At 39.0% G+C, this 19580-nt stretch overlaps 1 protein-coding gene across 1 annotated transcript in view; it reads left to right on the forward strand.

Moving 5' to 3' along the window:
• Positions 1-14285: 14285 nt before the first annotated feature.
• LOC134220936 (uncharacterized) overlaps positions 14286-19580 on the forward strand; it is a 31489-nt gene continuing 26194 nt past the window's right edge. Inside the window, exon 1 of the mRNA XM_062700079.1 lies at positions 14286-14423. Within this exon, the coding sequence (XP_062556063.1) occupies positions 14406-14423 (18 nt within the window). The 5' untranslated portion in view covers positions 14286-14405. The remainder of the gene's footprint in view (positions 14424-19580) is intronic.

Genomic DNA, 19580 nt, shown 5'->3' on the forward strand with positions numbered 1-19580 from the left:
ATTCGGCCAAATGACCCATTCCGCCTAATGACCCTTTCAGTCAGATGACCCTTTCGGCCCAAGTTCAATTTGACCGAAAGGGTCATTTGGCCGAAAGTGTCATTTGATTTGGCCGAAAGGGTCATTAGGCCGATAGGGTCATTAGGCTGAAAGGGTCATTTGACTCTTCATTTTTATCTTCTCACTGTAAAAAGTGAAAGCGCGAAATGAGCCAGCAAACAACGGCCGAATGGGTTTCGGCCAAACGACCCTTCCCCCGAGGTTTTTCCAATCCACAATAACGCCATTCTTGTTGCGTCGCACCACACAAAATTGTAATCATTCTAATCTGCAACAAATCCTATCGTCTTGTGGACTTCTGACTAACGCAGAGGAAGAGTTAATTGTATGTTGGCGTCCCACCACGCAGAATTGTGGACACTACGATCCACAATAACACAATTCTTCCCACCAACGCAGAGGAAGAATCTATTGAACGCGGGTGTCCCATCACCTAGAATGGTGATCATTCCGATCTGCAATAACACCAATTTTCTTGAAAGCGCCCCACTAGCGCAGAATAGAGATCATTACGTCTCTAATTAGCCTTGCGAACAAAGCCGTAGAACTGCGGATCCGGAGATGGCGAGTTTGATTCATGGTCCGGTCTAGGAGGAGGTTTTCAGATGGGAAACATTCTCGACTACCTGACCATAGTGTCTCCATTGTACTTGTCACACAAGATAGATACTCATGCAATGGTGTGCATAGAAAAGCTTTCAATTATTAACTGAGGAAATGCTAATAGAATACTAAGCTGTTAAAGAAGACGATCCACAAGAGCACTATTTTTCTTTTGAGCGTCCCACTAACGGCAGAGGAAGAGTCTCTTGAATGCGAGCGTCACCCACTATTGTAATCATTCCGATTTGTCATTCTTCTTGCGGGGGTCCCACCAACATCGAGGAAGAATCTTTTGAATGCAAGTGTCCCTTCACGCAGAACTATGATCATTATGATCCTCAATAATACCATCCTTTTTGCGGGCGTCTCACCAACGTAGAGGAAGAAACATTTGTGAAAGTATTTGGGGTACTCATGGAATAACATTTATTTATCCAGCTTTCCACGTTCGCCATAATGGCGACTGCTATAAATAAATCTGACAGTAACTGCTTCCGACCTAGGATCTTCCGACGCTTAACTGTTTTCGACGCTGATCTGAATTCAACGGTGCTCGTATCTTAGCAACAATTTTCACACTGTTTATTTGTATTTATCTGAGCAGGAACCGCATGGAAAAATTGCAGCAAATTCAATTCTTAGTATTTCAATGACTATAAACTATTTTATTATTTGACAAATATATTAACATTTTTATGTTGTAGGTGCAAGAATGGCCATTTGGCAATACGGAGCGAGCATCAATATCCGCATGATTGAACACAGCATTCAAATACAAAAAAAACAAAAAGAGGTCCCATACTGTTTGCAAAAGTACAAGCGCTTCTGGTTCAGTTTTCAACCATTTGCAACGCAACAAGTTTTAGTTTAGTTTTAGAACTCAGATCCGAGTATTTCTGAAGCAATCGGATTGAAGGCACATCAAATACAAAATCGGAGATTCTAGAACCCGTCATAAGACGAGTTTATACCATCCCATTGAATTCCACCACTTAATTGTATCTTGACAGATACGTATTTCGACCTCAACAGTAAGGCCGTCTTCAGTGTCTCGTACTTGACTCGACTGTACGAGACACTGAATACGGCCTTACTGTTGAGGTCGAAATACGTATCTGTCAAGATACAATTAAGTGGTGGAATTCAATGGGATTGTATAAACTCGTCTTATGACAGGTGAAAACATTCCACTAAAAAGCTCAAAATAATTTTCTTATCGATTCTAGAACGTTGATGGCAAGTGCAGTTATCCACGTAAGAGAAGTTTGAATTCTTCGGTAATACTTGGATTCAAGTAGCAAAATCTAAACCAAAAAAGTTCATATTAAGCGTGTAGTAATACATAGTAGTACTGTGAAATGTGTTTACCATATCTGCACAATTATCTGTTAAATACGACATATATTTGAATTACATATAGTCACGCTAGATGCATTTATAAAAATAAAAGAATCCGTTGCAACTAAGGAATAAGTTTATTGTTTGGGGCCTTATTCAAATGTGTTGTAATCTGTTTTACTTTCATTTATTTATAATGGATAATTGTTCTCATTTCCAGTAGGTCAATTTTAGAAAGTATATGAAGGAATCAAAAAGCTCACCAGAATTAATTTTAGTCACAGTTCTACATATATTATCTGACATGTGAACCTTTACCAACGTCATTTTGCTATTACCAACGCAGTATTTAGAACATGATTTTGCTTTGTTTTCAAGATTTATGTCTAATTTGTAACCGTTGGTTCCAATGTGTAGCTTGTTAGCTCCTGCATAAGCATCCCAATGTCTCGACCCCCACGCTAGTAAGCACCTAACGCCTAGTCCATTTCGAATCGATTTAGTAGAACAGCCCGATCCCAGATTCAAGGTACTTCCGGTAATTTATTTAGCATCAGTTCTATGAGCTCCTCCACACTTTTCCCTCCGTGGTTGAGATAGGGCTCATACCCCTGACTAACGGGAGTCCTAATTGCTACTACCGCTACGGTATTGCTGCCAACTTTTGAGAAGTGCTAAGCTGTCAAACTTCGACTCTTCTCAAAATCCCCAAGAATCAGCAAAAGAGGGTTGATTCTTAGACATAGTGTTAGTTTTGGGGAACCGAAAGACTCGCGGTTTAGTCAAGGTTGGGGAATACAATATTACAGTAGGAAAGGAATGGATTTTAGGGTACTTAAGTAATTACAAAGCTGTTCACAAAGTTGACATTCCTTGCGATGTTTCACATCTGTAACGGGACAAACTTTTTTTTGCGAGACAACGACGAGAGGAAGACATACGGAAGGGATTAACGACAGACATTGAAATGTACAACAAGAGGAAGACATTCGTAATGGGGTACGACAGACAAGGGAATGGGCAGACAATGATTACAGTCTTTCATCAGCAACTTTCATAAATTGGTGGACCAGGGACATGTACTCAAGATCAAGGCCCGACAACACTTCCCTAATAGGCTTTGGTTGTTTTCCTCGGACCCGAAGATGTTCCGTTAGCGCAGATCTGGGGTCACGATGCTCCTCGCACGCCCACACGACAATGATCGATGTCCTGATAATCCTCGCCGCAAACACAGAGATTACCTTCCGAGAGCCCCACTCTGAACAGATGTGCATTTAAAATGTAGTGATTGGACATTGGAAGACACATGGTTCGAATGAAGTCTCGTCCCGTATTCAATTTGTTGAACCATGGACGCTTCGAAACCTGCGGGCGCATTGAATACAGCCATCTACCAAACTCTTCATTTGTCCATTTCTTTTGCCAGTTGTTCAAGGTTTCCTAACGAACTAATCATCAAAAGAGGGTGTAAGTAAAGGCTGAAAGATTGGCCCGGGTTGTTCTCTTCCGTATCGACTGCCACAGTCGGCAGAAGTGCGCGCCGATCAGTAAAAGTTTCGGTCTTCAGATTTGTTTAAATTTTTACAAATATATTATCAAAAGTTCGTTTCTAGTGAAATTGGGAACTATTCAGTAGCCAGTGCATAGTAAGGCTAGCATAAAATAGGAAAGTAGAAAAAATAGTTATTTCATTGTTTTTCTTTGTATAAATTGTATAGTCGTAGTAAACACAACAGAAAAAAAAACATCCCGCACCGATAGCCGGTGAAAAAACATAAAATAAGGTAATTGTCTACCTATTGTTATAATAGAGAATGGTGAAGTATATGGCATGGTAAGAGAGTGACTATTTGGTATTAATCCTGTGGGGCAGGTTCGGGTCTGTTTCCGGTCCTTTTTTTTCCGTTGGCCTCGGGTGCAATACCCGGAGGACCCCAGCGACGACGACGACCAGCGGACCATGAAGAAATCTCATACGAAGCACGACCCAGTGCTTGACAACTTCCTTCCACAAAATTTGTTTTTTTTTGCTTGACTGGATAAATTGGGCTTCTTCTATGAATAAGGTAACGTGAAAATCCTCAATTTCAAAATTTCTCACTCGCATGTACCGAAGAACATTTTTTCAATTCTTTCCACAGTTTAATACTGAGATTCTTACATTAAGCTTTGGTCTTGAACACCTCAGAACACATTAGAATTTGGAAGCTAAAATGCGATGAATTTGATAATGCATATTGTATGGTTATACCCGTGCTGCATTTGTCATGTTTGTAATTTTCGAATTGTAAACTCCACATTTACAGGGGTTTCAAATCTCGCATACAAACTACTTGAACCTTCGGAGAATTACTTCAACCTAAAACGAAAATGCATATTATATTTGTGACGTTAGTTTAAATTTAGAATTAGTTTAAAATTATCTGAAGCTGGTTACAAAAAATCTCCGTTTGCTTCGAGTCTTGCTTTTTTCGATAACAATAAATAAACAATGTAAAAATGGTTGCTGAGATACAACCAGCGTCGATTACAAATTCAGCATCGGAAGCAGTTACTGTCAGATTTATTTACAGCAGCCGCCATTATGGCTAGCGTGGAAAGCTGGATAGCTAGCAGACCCGACGAACTTGGTTTCGCTTAAAATTTATTCATTCCATGATTTTTGTTTTAGATTCGCAATTATTTAAAAGACCGTCAATAAATCGATTCTCCAGGTGAGGGGTCATAGTCACCATTGAAACATTTCTTGCCTACCAAAACCTCCACATGTCACATCGATTTATGAAAAAATGTTTTTCGTTTATGGGAGTCTGGAACCATCTTAGGAACCTTCCCCGGCTCCAAAAACCTCTGCATGCAAATTTTCGCGCTGATCAGTTCAGTAGTTTCCAAGTCTATAAGGGTCAGACAGACAGAAATTCATTTTAATGTATATAGATAATTCTTATATTTCCGTTAACAATACTGAGAAAGTTTTCAAGTAGAAGATGAAGTATACTGCCGCTAACCGCAAGTCGAGCACATCTGTATATGGGCCTCCATATACAGATGTGCTCGACTTGCGGTTAGCGGCAGTATAGATCTGGTGATAGAAACTCATTCCGTGGACCTCCTTTAATTTGACCTTCTTTAATCTGATCACTTGAACCTCGTTAAAATTACAAATAGTTCGTCATTCATCACGTTTGAAACGGAAAAATGTAAACCGTGAAACGCAACGCAGCATAAAAAAGGCAGCAAAAAGATCAGTTTTTCTGATGCTCATAGAGTGTCCAGATTTCAAATAAAAATAACTACGTTGATATTGTTGAAGTACCTTACAAATTATCGGAGGTTCACGGTATTGAAGAAAGTAATAGTAAAAGGAAAAAGAATTCAAAATGAAGATCTTGACATTTTGTATTTTCTGTATGAGTTTTATTCGAACAAATTTTTATTTATTGAACATTCATTTTTATCACATACGCAATCCTATTTGACGGTATACACTGTAATACGGGATCCTTTATGACGCCATGATTAATTTTAAACCTGAGAATATGGAGCTTGATTTAAAAGATTTAATTGTCTTCTACAGAAATCCTCTTTCACAAAATAGACCACGTACTATTCGCTTGGTTTTACGCATGAAAGACACAATTATAAAATTGAAAAAAGTAGACAACCACAACATCAGCACAAAACAATAAGTGAATACACCAAATATAAAATTGAGGCAAGTTTTAGATAGTTTGACAGCTAATAAGAGCATAATACAAACAAAACAACAAACCATCACGTAAGCCAATATGTTTCAAATACTAAGCATAACAAGTGAATTGATGATCTACAAACATACACCACTTATTGTAAAGAAGTGAACAATAATTGAATGAAGATGTAAAACCAATTAGTAAACATCATAGTCCCCTCCGTTAGTGATCTCTCTCATGGAAAGTTTCAAGAAACCTGTTGTAAATATTGCACTCGAGTCAACCGGACTTCATACAGACACATACCGAAGATATTATAAACTAATGACTTAACGTAAATATAGCCCATTAGCGTATAGGTCCGAACGCATAAACAAAACTGAAACAAGTTGGAACAAACACCCTCTCACAAACAACAGACAAAAACTTTGATAAAAAAAGCTCACGAGCGCACCTGTTTTGATCATCGATTGTAACTATTACAGCAGACACGGCTACAATTCGGCTTCATAAAGTATACCCACAGAGTAAAATGTCCGAATAGTCACACGACACTCAAACACAATACTACTTACTACTTAGTGCCAAAGGAAGAATGGATCAACAAAGCAAACCGAACTCATCGCCAACCATCACCTCAACTATTTCCTTAACAGTGTTTTGAAAACCAAAATTGTTCACCAAAGATTGTGTCCAAATGTTAATTAAATGCTTTCGATTACGTTTATTTAGCGTTCGATTTACTTAGTCCTGTGTTAGTCGTTTATCAAAGAATCACGAAAGTCTTCTCATTTAGTTTTTATGGACCGCGCACTTCGCTAGAATCTTATTTAGGATACAATTTCCTCATTCATCACAACGGACGGGAATTAAATAGCTCTTAAGGCAATTTGTACATCGCACAACACATACACGGAGATGCAAAACATTTTTGTTGTTTTTTCGGAACGTACATACACATTGGCATTGCGAGCTAAGAATAGCAATAGAAGAAATACATATAAAACTATACCCTCAAAAGTACACATACATAGTCTTAAGTGGCAGCAAACACAAACATTGATAAAATTTTCTAGAGCAAACGCCAAGTGTGTAAATTATAGTAGGGAGGGTAGGAAAGATAGCATTTCGAAGTGATGATGTAACAATGTCAACCAGCAGAGTATGAGGAAAATGAAATTGAAAATATTTAAGAGCAGAGAAATGCAATCAAAAGCCAATGTACTTAAAAATGAGCATTATAAAAGCAACAGAAAACATGAGTGAAAGCATTTGCAAAGCACTATAAAAAAATCTCAGAAAGTCAACAATTCAGAAAAAAAGAACTTCAAAATCTCTCTTTATATATACATCAAACGCAAAACCAAAGTATTTATTGGAATCTCATCATTTAGGCATATTATTAGAAAAAGGTCTACGATAAAAACGCTAGTGAAAATTGTGTCAAGTTTGATCGTTATTTTGGTACGTTGACTCCAATGAATAAGGTGTGGTGGAAACCCCAGAAGCTTTGGAAAAACAACCAAAACAAAAAAGTGTGTATCTTTAAAAAAAAAAGTCTCAATTTGTAAAGATTGGTCTATGACACAAAGAAGAATGTTGTTAAACTCACTTACTAACAAAGTATAATAACTTAAAACAGAAATGCAAACAGTGAAAAAAAAACACATAGTAAGAAGGAAAAACTGAAATAAACAAGTAACAAGTTTAGTGATGAATAGATTATTAAACTGAAGAAAATTGAAATAAATTATTGTTTTTAATAAAAACGATTGTTTGATTTGATTTGCCGATTTGATCCCTAGTAGGGAATCGATTTTTAAAATGAGGAAGTAAACCTCCGGGCATATTAAGCTTGCATACAATATATACGTGCTAAATAATATAAAGTACTGAGGGTCGAAGGTTCGAATCCCATCGATGGAAAATATCTATCAATTTTATATCTTGAATCAAATCTGTCACATATCAAGCATTATCACATTGAGTTATGAAAACTTTGTGATTAATTGCATGTTACCGACTTATTGAAGCTCAATCATAATATTAAATTTGTTGCTTTGATCTTCATAATGGATAATGATTTATATTATATTGGCAAAATATTTGCATTTTCGTATCTTTCTCTCTTTTCAAAATATGCAATAAATGGGAAAATCTCGGATAATTTACTTCTCTCAAGGTCCAATTCCTACAATGTCAACCAGGCGATATTACAACTGGCTATGACGACTGGTACAGCCAATCAGCATCGCGTGTATTACCCGCAAAGGAAATACCGGTCAAGGTCAGCGGGCTCCCCAAAAACAAACGAGATCCACGGTTGATCACCACCGCCACCGTCGCTTGGCTTGGGAAGGTGCTCTGCTGTTGACGCCATCGTCATTAATATTCGCTCATGATCATCAACGCGGCAAATTTAAACACCCACTCGGACGGCGACGACGGCAGACAGTCGATTAACGAGAACGCTGTTTGACTTAGCACCATCATCGAGAGGTGCTTGCGGTAGGATGGGTGATGATGATGCCGTCACTTTATACAATTGGAGAGTGATGAGTAAGGGGCATTTCTTTTGTCTGGCAAATATTTGTTGCGGAGTTAACAGGGGGATATTTCATCATAATTGATCAACAACATTGCTAGATATCTCTATTCATTTGTCCAATAATTCGATGTTAATTATAAGAATCAATTTATATTGGGGGGAGATAGAAGAAAAAGAGAACGTTATTTTTGGCAACCGACCTGGCAACGAAATAAGGAGTATGATTGGAAACTCGGTACCTGGAATCTCAGGACCCTAAATGAACCTGGACTTGTGAGCCTTCTGGCTCGTGAACTGCAGAAGGTTGGAGTGAACGTGGCAGCTATTCAAGAAGTACGATGGCCTAGATCCGGAGAACGTGAATTTCGAGTCGTGGGCCCCACGACCAACACTGTATTCAAGTATAACATCTATCACAGCGGCGGCGGAAAAGCAGAGCATGGAGTTGGTTTCGTAATGATGGGCAAGCAGATGAAGCTAGTGATGCGGTGGAAACCCATTAGCGAATGAATCTGTGTGTTGAGGATAAGGGGCAAATTCTTCAATTACAGCCTGATCAACGTTTACGCACCGACAAACGATAAACCCGACGACGTTAAGGACACGATTTATGAATGTCTTGATAAAACCTATGGACAGTGCCCAAAGCATGACGTGAAAATTGTTATCGGAGACGCTAACGCTCAGGTCGGTAGAGAGGACTTTTTCCGTCCCATAATCGGTAGGGAGAGCCTTCACTCCGCTACCAATGACAACGGTCTACGGCTAGTAAATTTCGCTGCTGCCAGAGGGATGGCCATCAGTAGCACCTTCTTTGCACGGAAGAACATCCGAAAGCACACCTGGAGACACCCAAATGGTGAAACTTGCTTGGACCAGATAGACCATGTTCTGGTGGATGGGCGCCATTTCTCGGATGTTATCGATGTGCGGACATTCAGAGGTCCGAACATTGACTCTGATCACTACCTCGTTGTCAGTAAAATTCGATCACGGTTGTCAACTGTATCGAAGGAAAGATCACAGCTGTGAAATCGGTATTGAGCACACACTGTCGCCCAGCACACAACCTGCTCACCCGGTAGTTCGAACACCAAAGAGACCAACTTTTTAACGTTCAAAACAGCGTCTGCTTTGATGCGCGTATATCAGGGATGTATCGAGGAGTGCATAAATACTATGCATTACGTTGTACGATAGGGTTATCAAGCAGCCTCTCACAACAGCGAACGATGCGTTACAATATCCAGAAGGAGTATCGGCTGAGTACCGCCAGAAGCTCGACGGACGGATAAGTGCAATCAACGTTAACGACAACATCAACGATCTATGGGAATCGATCCATGGAGCGATGAGTACAACAGCACGAGAAGTGGTAGGCACTGCACAGAGGTGACCCAGGACGCGTTGGTTCGATGTGGAGTGTCAGAGAGTTACAGATGAGAAGAACGGAAGCCGGATGTTGGTGTCGGGTACCCGATTGAATAGAGATCGATACAAGGAAGCAAGAGCAGCCGAAAAACGAACCCACCGCAGGAAGAAGAAAGAATATGGTTAGCGAGGCGCAGGAAAAAATAGAGTAGAATTTTATGCGCAGGTTTTATGAGTCTGTCAATGGCGTGCGGAGAAAGACAGCGCCATTCCCCGTCATTTGCATCGACCAAGAAGGGGATTAGCTGACAGATAAAACCGAAGTGGCTGCCAGGTGGAAGCAACACATCGAGACTTTATTGAATAGTGGATGTGACGGTGCATCGATGAACAGAATAATTATTAGCGATGATGGACAAGCTGTGGAATCGCCTACACTAGATGAGGTTAAAAAAGCTGTTAAAGAGCTGAAAAACAATAAGGCTGCGCGGATGGACCAGCTCCCGGCTGAACTTCTCAAACATGGCAGTGAGCAGCTTTATGAAGTTCTGCACCATATTATGTCGAAAATATGGGAAGATGAGGAATTGCCTGTTAGCTGGTTGGATGGCCTCCTTTGCCCTCTCTTTAAGAAAGGGAACAGACTGGAATGCGCCAATTATCGAGGAATAACCCTCCCTAATTCGGCGTACAAAATTATGTCCCGTATTCTGTTCAACAGATTGAGACCGCTTGAAGAGTCCTTTGTCGGCGAATACCAAGCAGGTTTTCGTGAGGGCCGATCAACGACAGATCAAATGTTAACCCTGAGAAAAATCCGTGATAAATTTCGGGAGTACAACTTGCAGACACATCATCTGTTTATTGATTTCAAGGCGGCGTACAATTCAGTGAAATGGAATTAATTATACTTGAACATGGTTTTCCGACGAAACTGATACGGCTGATTCGTATAACGTTGGACGGATCGAAATCAAGTGTAAGGGTTGCGGATGAAATATCGACGTCATTTGTAACCTTAGATGGATTAAAGCAGGGTGATGCACTCTCGAATCTACTGTTCAATGTAGCGCTTGAGGGAGCGATTAGGAGAGCTGATGTGCAAAGAAGCGGTACCATTATCACAAGACCGCATATGCTTCTGGGATTTGCGGACGATATCGATATTATCGGGATTGATCACCGTGCCGTGGAAAAGACTTTTCTGCCTTTTAAGAGGGAGACAGCGAGCACATAACATATATGCATCTTTGCCGTAGAATGTGGTCCTTCCCTGATTTTGATACACTAGCGAACCTAGCGGTGGAAGTCAAGCTTTAGTCAACAAGGAGCATAAGACAGAGCAGCAGCGCATGCTTTTCTGTTTCTCTCTATCGCCTTGGATACACGGAAGGACCGTTCGTCGATTGTTGATACACAAAAAGTTCACTTTCAATTTTGCTATTTGTTCTATGATGTCTATCTGTTTTGTGCAGCGAGGATTGGACTCATGATCAATACCAGCAATACGAAGTACATGGTCGCTGGCGATCAACGTGGGTTCATTAGTGGTGGTGGTAGCGAAATGGTGCTGGATGGTGAAAAATTTGAAGTGGTAGAAGAATTTGTGTATCTTGGAACATTAGTGACGTGCGATAATGATGTTACCCGCGAGGTGAAAAGGCGTATTGCAGCTGCAAATAGGGCTTATTACGGACTTCGTAACCAGCTTAAGTTCCGTTGTCTGCAAACGAAGACAGAATTCGCGCTGTATACTACTCTGATTCTTCCGGTGACTTCATACGGCCATGAAACATGGACGTTAAGGGAGGCTGATCGAAGAGCTTTCGGAGTGTTTGAGCATAAGGTGCCGCGGACAATACTCGGCGGTAAACAGGAGAATGGTACCTGGCAGCGTCGCATGAATCACGAGTTGTACCAGGTGTATAGAGGGCTGGATATTGTTAAGCTTCTACAACACGGCGGACTACGGTGGGCTGGACACGTTGTTCGTATGCCGGAAGAACGTCAAGCGAAGATAATATTTGGTAGAGAACCCGGAAGAGATGGCTTTTTGCAGTTGAAGAGAACCTGAGGGCGCTCAACGTTCAGGGCGACTGGAAGCGATTGGCCCAGGATCGAGTCCAGTGGAGAAGGATACTCTATTCGGCGTAGGTTCATCGAAGAGCTGTAGCCTATCAAATTGCGCAAAAAAGTCAATTTCTATAGCATAGGTCAAATAAAAAGTGACATAATGCAATGCTGAAGGTGGCTAGGTTCGATTCCCGGTCTGGTCTAGGAAGTTTCCGGGTTGGGAATTTTCTCGACTTCCCTAGGCATGAATGTATCATCGTGTTAGCCTCAAGATATAGGTACATATGCAAAAAGGAAACTCGGCTTAGACACCATGCTGTGAAGCGCTTAATCGATTCAAAACGGATTTTTTTTTTCGTCATGTTTCAACATAAATTTTGGACATTCTTCTTCAAAAACGGATGCAAACCATGAAAAAGTAGAAATATGGGGAAAATAATTTTTTTGAGATCTTCTAGGGCTCCCAAACCTTCCTTGAGTTCAGATCTTGATGATCTACATAAACAACATTGATAAACATAATTGAACTATTTTTATCAAATCGCAGTGTTACCAGAACATCAACGGTACTCCGAACTATTCTTGAGTTCGGATCTTGGAGGTCTACAAGATCAACAGAGTAACTCATAGATTCCCGAGCTTGTGTGTTAGTTGAAGAAGCCCCATGGAACATCATTACAGCAGTATATACAAAATACAACATTCCCAGAATATCTACGGTATTCCAAACAATTCTTGAATTCAGATCTTGAAGGCCTACAAGATCAACAGAGTGATTGTTTGGTTCCAATTTTCGGTTGGGAAATTGTCTCGACTTCCCGGGGCATAAAAGTATCATCATGTTAGCCTCATGGTATACGAATGCAAAAATGGAACTTTGGCTAAGAGACCTCGAAGTTAATAACTGTGGAAGTACTTAATGAACACCAATCTTCGAGGCGGCAATGTCCCAGTGGGGGATGTAATGCCAATGAAGAAGAATTAGTAGATTGACAAACCTGTCATTATACTTAGCTCAAACTGTGCTTGACTTTTGACGCATGAGCTTTCTGAACATAGAAAGAGCATAATTTTTATGACGGTATGAGAAAGCTGCAAAAAACACAGATTGGGTTAAGTAGTTTTGAGATAAAACAAATCTTTCAATGTGATTTGCAAAGTATTTTATTGAGCTAAATCATTTTTGCCATAAACGTTACTCATCTACTGAACAAAAACAGAACAATAAATGCTTTATTTAAAAATTACTATGATTCACGAAAGTGACCCACCTTGACCAATACAATCGAATCGTTAATCGCCGACTTTCCTTCGGATTGATGATCAATTCATTGAGCCTCAAAAGAGTTCTGCAAAATTTAAAAACCCGTTTTCTCAGGAGCACAGTTTGTCAACTGAATGCACACATTGGTATTCGCATTTAGCTTTCCGCTTTCCTGAGTGTAGTTTGAGAACCATGCGCCCACACGAAACAAATATTAAATAAACGCTAGCCTTCGTATCGTGCGTAGGAACAAGCTCGTAAAAGCTCAATGACGCCACAACGTCATCAAATTTTTATTGCAGACTCGACGTCATAGACCTAATTCGCAGATTTTAAGCCACGAGTTCATTCACCATGCTGCGCTCTGGTCTTTTACCGACTTAGTATGGAACAGGTTCCGTTGGAAGTGGCAAATTGCAACACAGTTGGTACGTGGGCCTTCCGATTATAAAACTATGGGATGTCATAGTGGTCAGGATTGAAGAAAATATGTATTTATGCAATGTTGGTTCATAATGTAACTGTGTGTAAAAAGACTGGATCACCGTCTTTGAACAAAAATTGAGTTGCACTTGTGTTGCAATTGAATAGTTCAACACTAAGCATTAGACAATTGACTGACAATTTAAAAACACAATGTTCTGAAGACCAACAGAGAATTTCTCGCTTTCAGTTTTGTCTTTCAACTAGAAGGGAATCGAACCCACACTCCATACCCTAAAACACATATGATCGACTGACACTGTGCATCCACGAAGACCAGTAAATTTGTAAGTTTGAATGGTGAAGACCTGAAAATCCCACTGTTCGGTTTCAGCTGAGTTCTTCTCAAACTGAAACTAACCAAAAGAAGAAATGACATCAATTTTCTACCACCCAATCAAGTGCCCGCTCAAAGAACAGTACGGAGTAGGTACCTTCAGCAGTGTACTGGCGCTTGCTTGGTAGGTCAAACATTTCGCAAGCACGCATCGAACGGGTTACCCCACTTCTCACATCGGCCAAACATGCTTTCTGGCTGCCGGAGATTTGACCGTCCGACAGACTACGAACGGTCGGCGTCGCAGATTAATCAGTCTTTAACGAGGGTTGTGGCTAACAAACGTAGGTGTCAACGCAAACGCACATTCAGCGGGGTCGAAAAAAAATATGAATGAATTATGCATTTCTAGTTTTGTTTTTTTGCGAAGCTAAAAGTGTGAGTGATTGGGACTGTCGACCAGTCGGAGGGGATCCTGAACTATGGTGGTGGGAACTTTACTTATCTGAATTGGATGTTTTCGAAAGGCTTACTTTTGCGCCAAATTGTTTGCCATTCAAAATTCAGTTTACCCGTGAATCTCGTAATGAGTGGATTGCTTTTTCAGTGAAAGAAGTAGTCGAACTGAAAATGGTGCAACAGCTGTGATTATGTGATACTTAACTAAATAATGAAACAAGAACTCTACATGCAATGGGCGAAACGAAATTGGTTAGTGTTGCGTTCTGAAGTGTGTATTTTTGAATGAATATGTCTGCTGCAAAAGGAGCTTCTGAACAATGTGACGATAAAATAATCGTATTTGCAGTGGAATTGTGCAAAAAAGGATCAAAACCAAATTGCTTGACTGGTCCGGTATATGTATTTTGGAAAAAAAATCTGAAAAACGAAGAGTATAACTGACCAAGAATCTAGTCACATGAACAGATACAGAACTCTTATCATTATGTTTGGGGTCTACAGTAGCCTTGCGAGCAAAGGCGTAGGATTGCCAATCCGGAGATGGCGAGTTCGATTCTCGGTCCGGTCTAGGATGTTTTCGGGTTGGAAACATTCTCGACACCCTGGGGATAGTGTATCCATTGTACTTGCCACACAAGATACATACTCATGCAATGGCGGGCATAGAAAAGCTTTCAATTAATAACTGAGGAAATGCTAATAGAATACTAAGTTGAAAAGCTAGGCCAAATTCCAGTTGGAATGTAGAGCCATTGAAGAAGAAAGAAAGAAGAAGATCATTATGTTTATTACGAACTCTGTAGCAAATAGATTGTGATCAATAGACTCAACTTATGCCACATAATTTGGCAAATTTCACCGCTGAATGCTCACAAATTATTTTTTAATCTGCATGTTTTTTCCATTGTTCAACTGTTAAAACTACCGAAAATCTGTAAATTGTTCAAATAACAATTCTGCTGGTGAGAAATCTGAAAGATTCTTAAATGATTATTTCAAGCGTGTACTTTATCGGAAAGGATGTTTGTTTTAGTACGGACATTTATCGTATGGTATTGGCGAATAAAGGTTGCATGAAGAAGATGAAGTCGATTTTTTTAAACTCCTCTCTAAAATTCTAGAAGCAATTTAATTTTTCACCATTTGCCGATACTGAAGACACAATTTCACTGATCTTCGAAGATTCCACCGAAGGCGAAAAAATATTTAGATGTCGAAAAGAGGTGATGAGCTTATTGCCGAATATAGGATGCATGAAGAAGATAAAGTCGAAGGATGATATTCGAAAAAAATGCAAGGGATACTACACGGATTTTTTTTAAACTTTTCTAAAAACTTCTAGTAGCAATTTAAATAAAAACGGTTAGCAGTACGGGGTTGGACTACTCTTACACTATGTATAAGGAGCAATATCACAAAATGAAATTCAAAATATAAAGGATGTGTTCATTATACAATATAAGTAAAGTCCAACCCCGCACCTTTCATTTTGTTATATTGCTCCTTATACATAGTGTAAGAGTAGTCCAACCCCGCACTGCTAACCGTTTTTATTTAAATTGCTCCTAGAAGTTTTTAGAAGAGTTTAAAAAAAATCCGTGTAGTATCCCTTGCATTTTTTCGAATATCATCCTTCGACTTTATCTTCTTCATGCATCCTATATTCGGCAATAAGCTCATCACCTCTTTTCGACATCTAAATATTTTTTCGCCTTCGGTGAAATCTTCGAAGATCAGTGAAATTGTGTCTTCAGTATCGGCAAATAGCTGGTGAAAACGATGCATACACATTTTCTGTAATTTTATCCAACGTCATGGAGTATAGCGTAAATAAACAACTCGCACCGCTTAGAGACTACCGAACTATCAAACATTTTGGAGAGACTAAAGGTCAGCTCCTAATCTCCCTGTGCTGTGCTCATGCACTTCTTCTAAAATTCCGACCCCTAGCTTAGGCTAGTTTGACGACTGGCTTGCTGAGATCCACTGCTACGTTATCTCGATCCATCGGCGGTAGTGCAACCAACTTCCTAACTCGAATCCTCCTGACTCCCCCCGGCATCGAGGGTGGTCCACCAGTTCCGGTGAAGGAAACTTCCGCACTGATGGTGCCCGGACTACCGGCGGTTATCGCAGGAACGCTTTTGCGCATTGCGCCGTCTTCGGGTTGAAGAGGTGGTCCGACAGTTCCGGTGGTGGATGACGTCCGGTGCCCTACATACCCAAAGCACTTCCTTCTCCTTTCTATTTTCTTCGGCAGGTTGGCGGTTCGAGTACCGAAGTCGGTACGACGATTCCGGTTGGCAGAAGACTTCTGCTTCTCTGGCACCGCAACGACCCGAGACCAAACACCGTTCCATTATCCGCATTCCCCACTCCTGCTGCCACTTCACTATAGTGTCCAGTATCACCGCCATCCTCACATTTCTGGTATTTCTCCTTTGGTAGCACTCGATATCCTCTGCTAGGGTTATGCAGATTGGAATCATCCCTGCGATATCGCAAACTGTCTCCGACGAAATGGTTCGGTACGCACTCGCGACCCGGATGGATAACATAATCTTTACACCTTTGGGCAACTTCAGCGTCAGCACCCCGTTGTACATCACATTCCATAACGTTGGGCCTAGTATGGACCCTTGTGGAACGCCCGCCGCACACTGCACAATGGGGAAATCCGATTTCAAAGGTGGAAAAAATTAATAACTTTCTTCACGAACAACTTACAGATGAGATCAAGAGCTTATTCGAAAGGGAATTTTGCAAAGAATTCAGTGAGTGCTGATTCATGGACGTGGAACACTTCTGTATGTAGTTATTGAGCTCGTTTTGCCCTAATGCCCCATATATTGCGAGTTTCCAAACTATTTGTCATTTTATCTTCAAGACATTGGTCTAAAATTGTGTTTATCTCTTCACTGTGGATCCACAGAAGGGCACTAAATATATTTTCTTGGTAAAAGTTGGAAATTTAAGGGATTTTGGGGTCAAATTTGCATCAAAGTGCATTTTATGCGCAATTTTCATGTATTCTGTAAAAAATAGTAATATTTACAGATAAGTGTTGATATTATTGTCTCAAAGTGTTGAACAGATATTGACAAATGTTTGCCGATCAAAAATTAAAGAAATAAATCGTTTCACAAATGTTTTATTTGGTTATTTATTGAGTTAAAAACGATATTTAAAAACTTTTGAATAGCACCGATGCCAAACATTTCCAAACCATACCCGATAGCACAACTAGACAAGAATAGTCATATGTTATGAGTCTTGATATGATCATAGATAGGAGGTGATGGGAGATACTCTTTTTTCTTACCTTTTTGCCCAAATTCCCCTATGAAATAATATATCTCAATGATTCTGAGCAAGGAAATGATGTAGTAATGTTAATTTAATTGATACTTTCCAATGATATAATGAAATATTGAATTATAGGGGATTTAGGGGTCATACAGCTCATTTTATGTAACTTTTTATACAAAATAGGATAACTTTTCTCACGAGCGACTCACAGATAAGATTGAGGGCTTATTCGAAAGAGAATTTTCCAAGAAATTCAGTGAGAGATGTCTATAGACGTGAGACACTTCTGTATGTAGTTATTAAGCTAGTTTTGGCCCAATGTCCCATACATCAAAACTTTTTATATTTTGGTACTTTTATCTTTCAAACTGTTTTCCTCTTCATTGTAGGTCCATACATAGCACTATACATATTTTGATGGAAAAGTGGGAAATTTAAAGGATTTTGGGGTCAAATAATCATCAAACTTAAGGGTTAATAAACGGTGATTTAAAATCTTGTAAACATTGATGTAGCTCTACATATGGTCAATTTTGGCGAAATCTACAGACTATTGATTATTCAGATATTTACAGATATTAGTTGATATTATTGTCATACATTTTTTTTAACAGAAATTGATATCATAAAAAAAAACAAATATCCATATATTACATTGAAAATGGATTTTTAAGGCATTTTAGGACAAATAAGTGAAAAAAAATCATTAATTATGAATTAAAAAAAGGTTCTGAGGCCTAAGCCCTTGGATTTTTTATTGTTCAATGCAATCTACGAATATTTGTTATTTTTATAGTATCATTGACAAAATATAATTGAATCAATGTTACTCCATCATTTCTTAACCCAGAATCATTGAGCTATATTATTTCATAAGGGGAATTTGGGTGAAAGGTCTTGAGGAAAGAATATTTCCTATCTATTCCTATCTATTATCACATCGACTAATATATTTACTCTTATCTAGTTGTGCAAACGGGTATGGTTTGGGAATGGCACTTTTCAGAAGCATTTAAAAAATCGGGTTTTATTTATTAAATCACAAAACAAAACACTTGCGAAATGATTTACTTCATTAGTAATTGTTTCGCAAATATTTATCAATGTCTGTAGAATATTTTGGGGAATAATAATATTTTTATAAATTTTTACAGAATACATGAAAAATTCACGTAAAGTGCAATTTAATACTTATTTGACCCCAAAATCCCTTAAATTTCCAACTTTTACCAACAAAGCATGTATAGTGCTTTTCTATGGATCTATAATGAAGAGGAGAACACATCTTTAGTACAATACTTGGAAGATAAAAGCACGAAAATATGAAAAGTTTTGATGTATGGGACATTGGGGCAAAACAAGCTTAATAACTACATACAGAAGTGTCTCACGTCTATAAAACATCTCTCACTGAATTTCTTGGAAAATTCTCTTTCGAATAAGCCCTTAACCTTATCTGTGAGTCGCTCGTGAGAAAAGTTATCCTATTTTGTATAAAAAGTTACATTAAATGAGCTGTATGACCCCTAAATCCCCTATAATTCAATATTTTTAATGAATTATATGATTATTTGTTATTTTCATTATATCATTGGAAAGTATCAATTAAATTAACATTACTACATCATTTCCTTGCTCAGAATCATTGAGCTATATTATTTCATAGGGGAATTTGGGCAAAAAGGTAAGAAAAAAGAGTATCTCCCATCACCTCCTATCTATGATCACATCAAGACTCATAACATATGACTATTCTTGTCTAGTTGTGCTATCGGGTATGGTTTGGAAATGTTTGGCATCGGTGCTATTCAAATGTGTTTAAAAATCGTTTTTACTCAATACATAATCAAATAAAACATTTGTGAAACGATTTTTTTCATTAATTTTTGTTCGGCAGACATTTGTCAATATCTGTTCAACACTTTGAGACAATAATATCAACACTTATCTGTAAATATTACTATTTTTTTACAGAATACATGAAAATTGCGCATAAAATGCACTTTGATGCTTATTTGACCCCAAAACCCCTTAAACTTCCAACTTACCAACAAAATATATTTAGTGCCCTTCTGTGGATCCACAGTGAAGAGATAA

The sequence above is a fragment of the Armigeres subalbatus genome, chromosome 3, assembly GCF_024139115.2.
Source record: "Armigeres subalbatus isolate Guangzhou_Male chromosome 3, GZ_Asu_2, whole genome shotgun sequence".
Taxonomy (NCBI): domain Eukaryota; kingdom Metazoa; phylum Arthropoda; class Insecta; order Diptera; family Culicidae; genus Armigeres; species Armigeres subalbatus.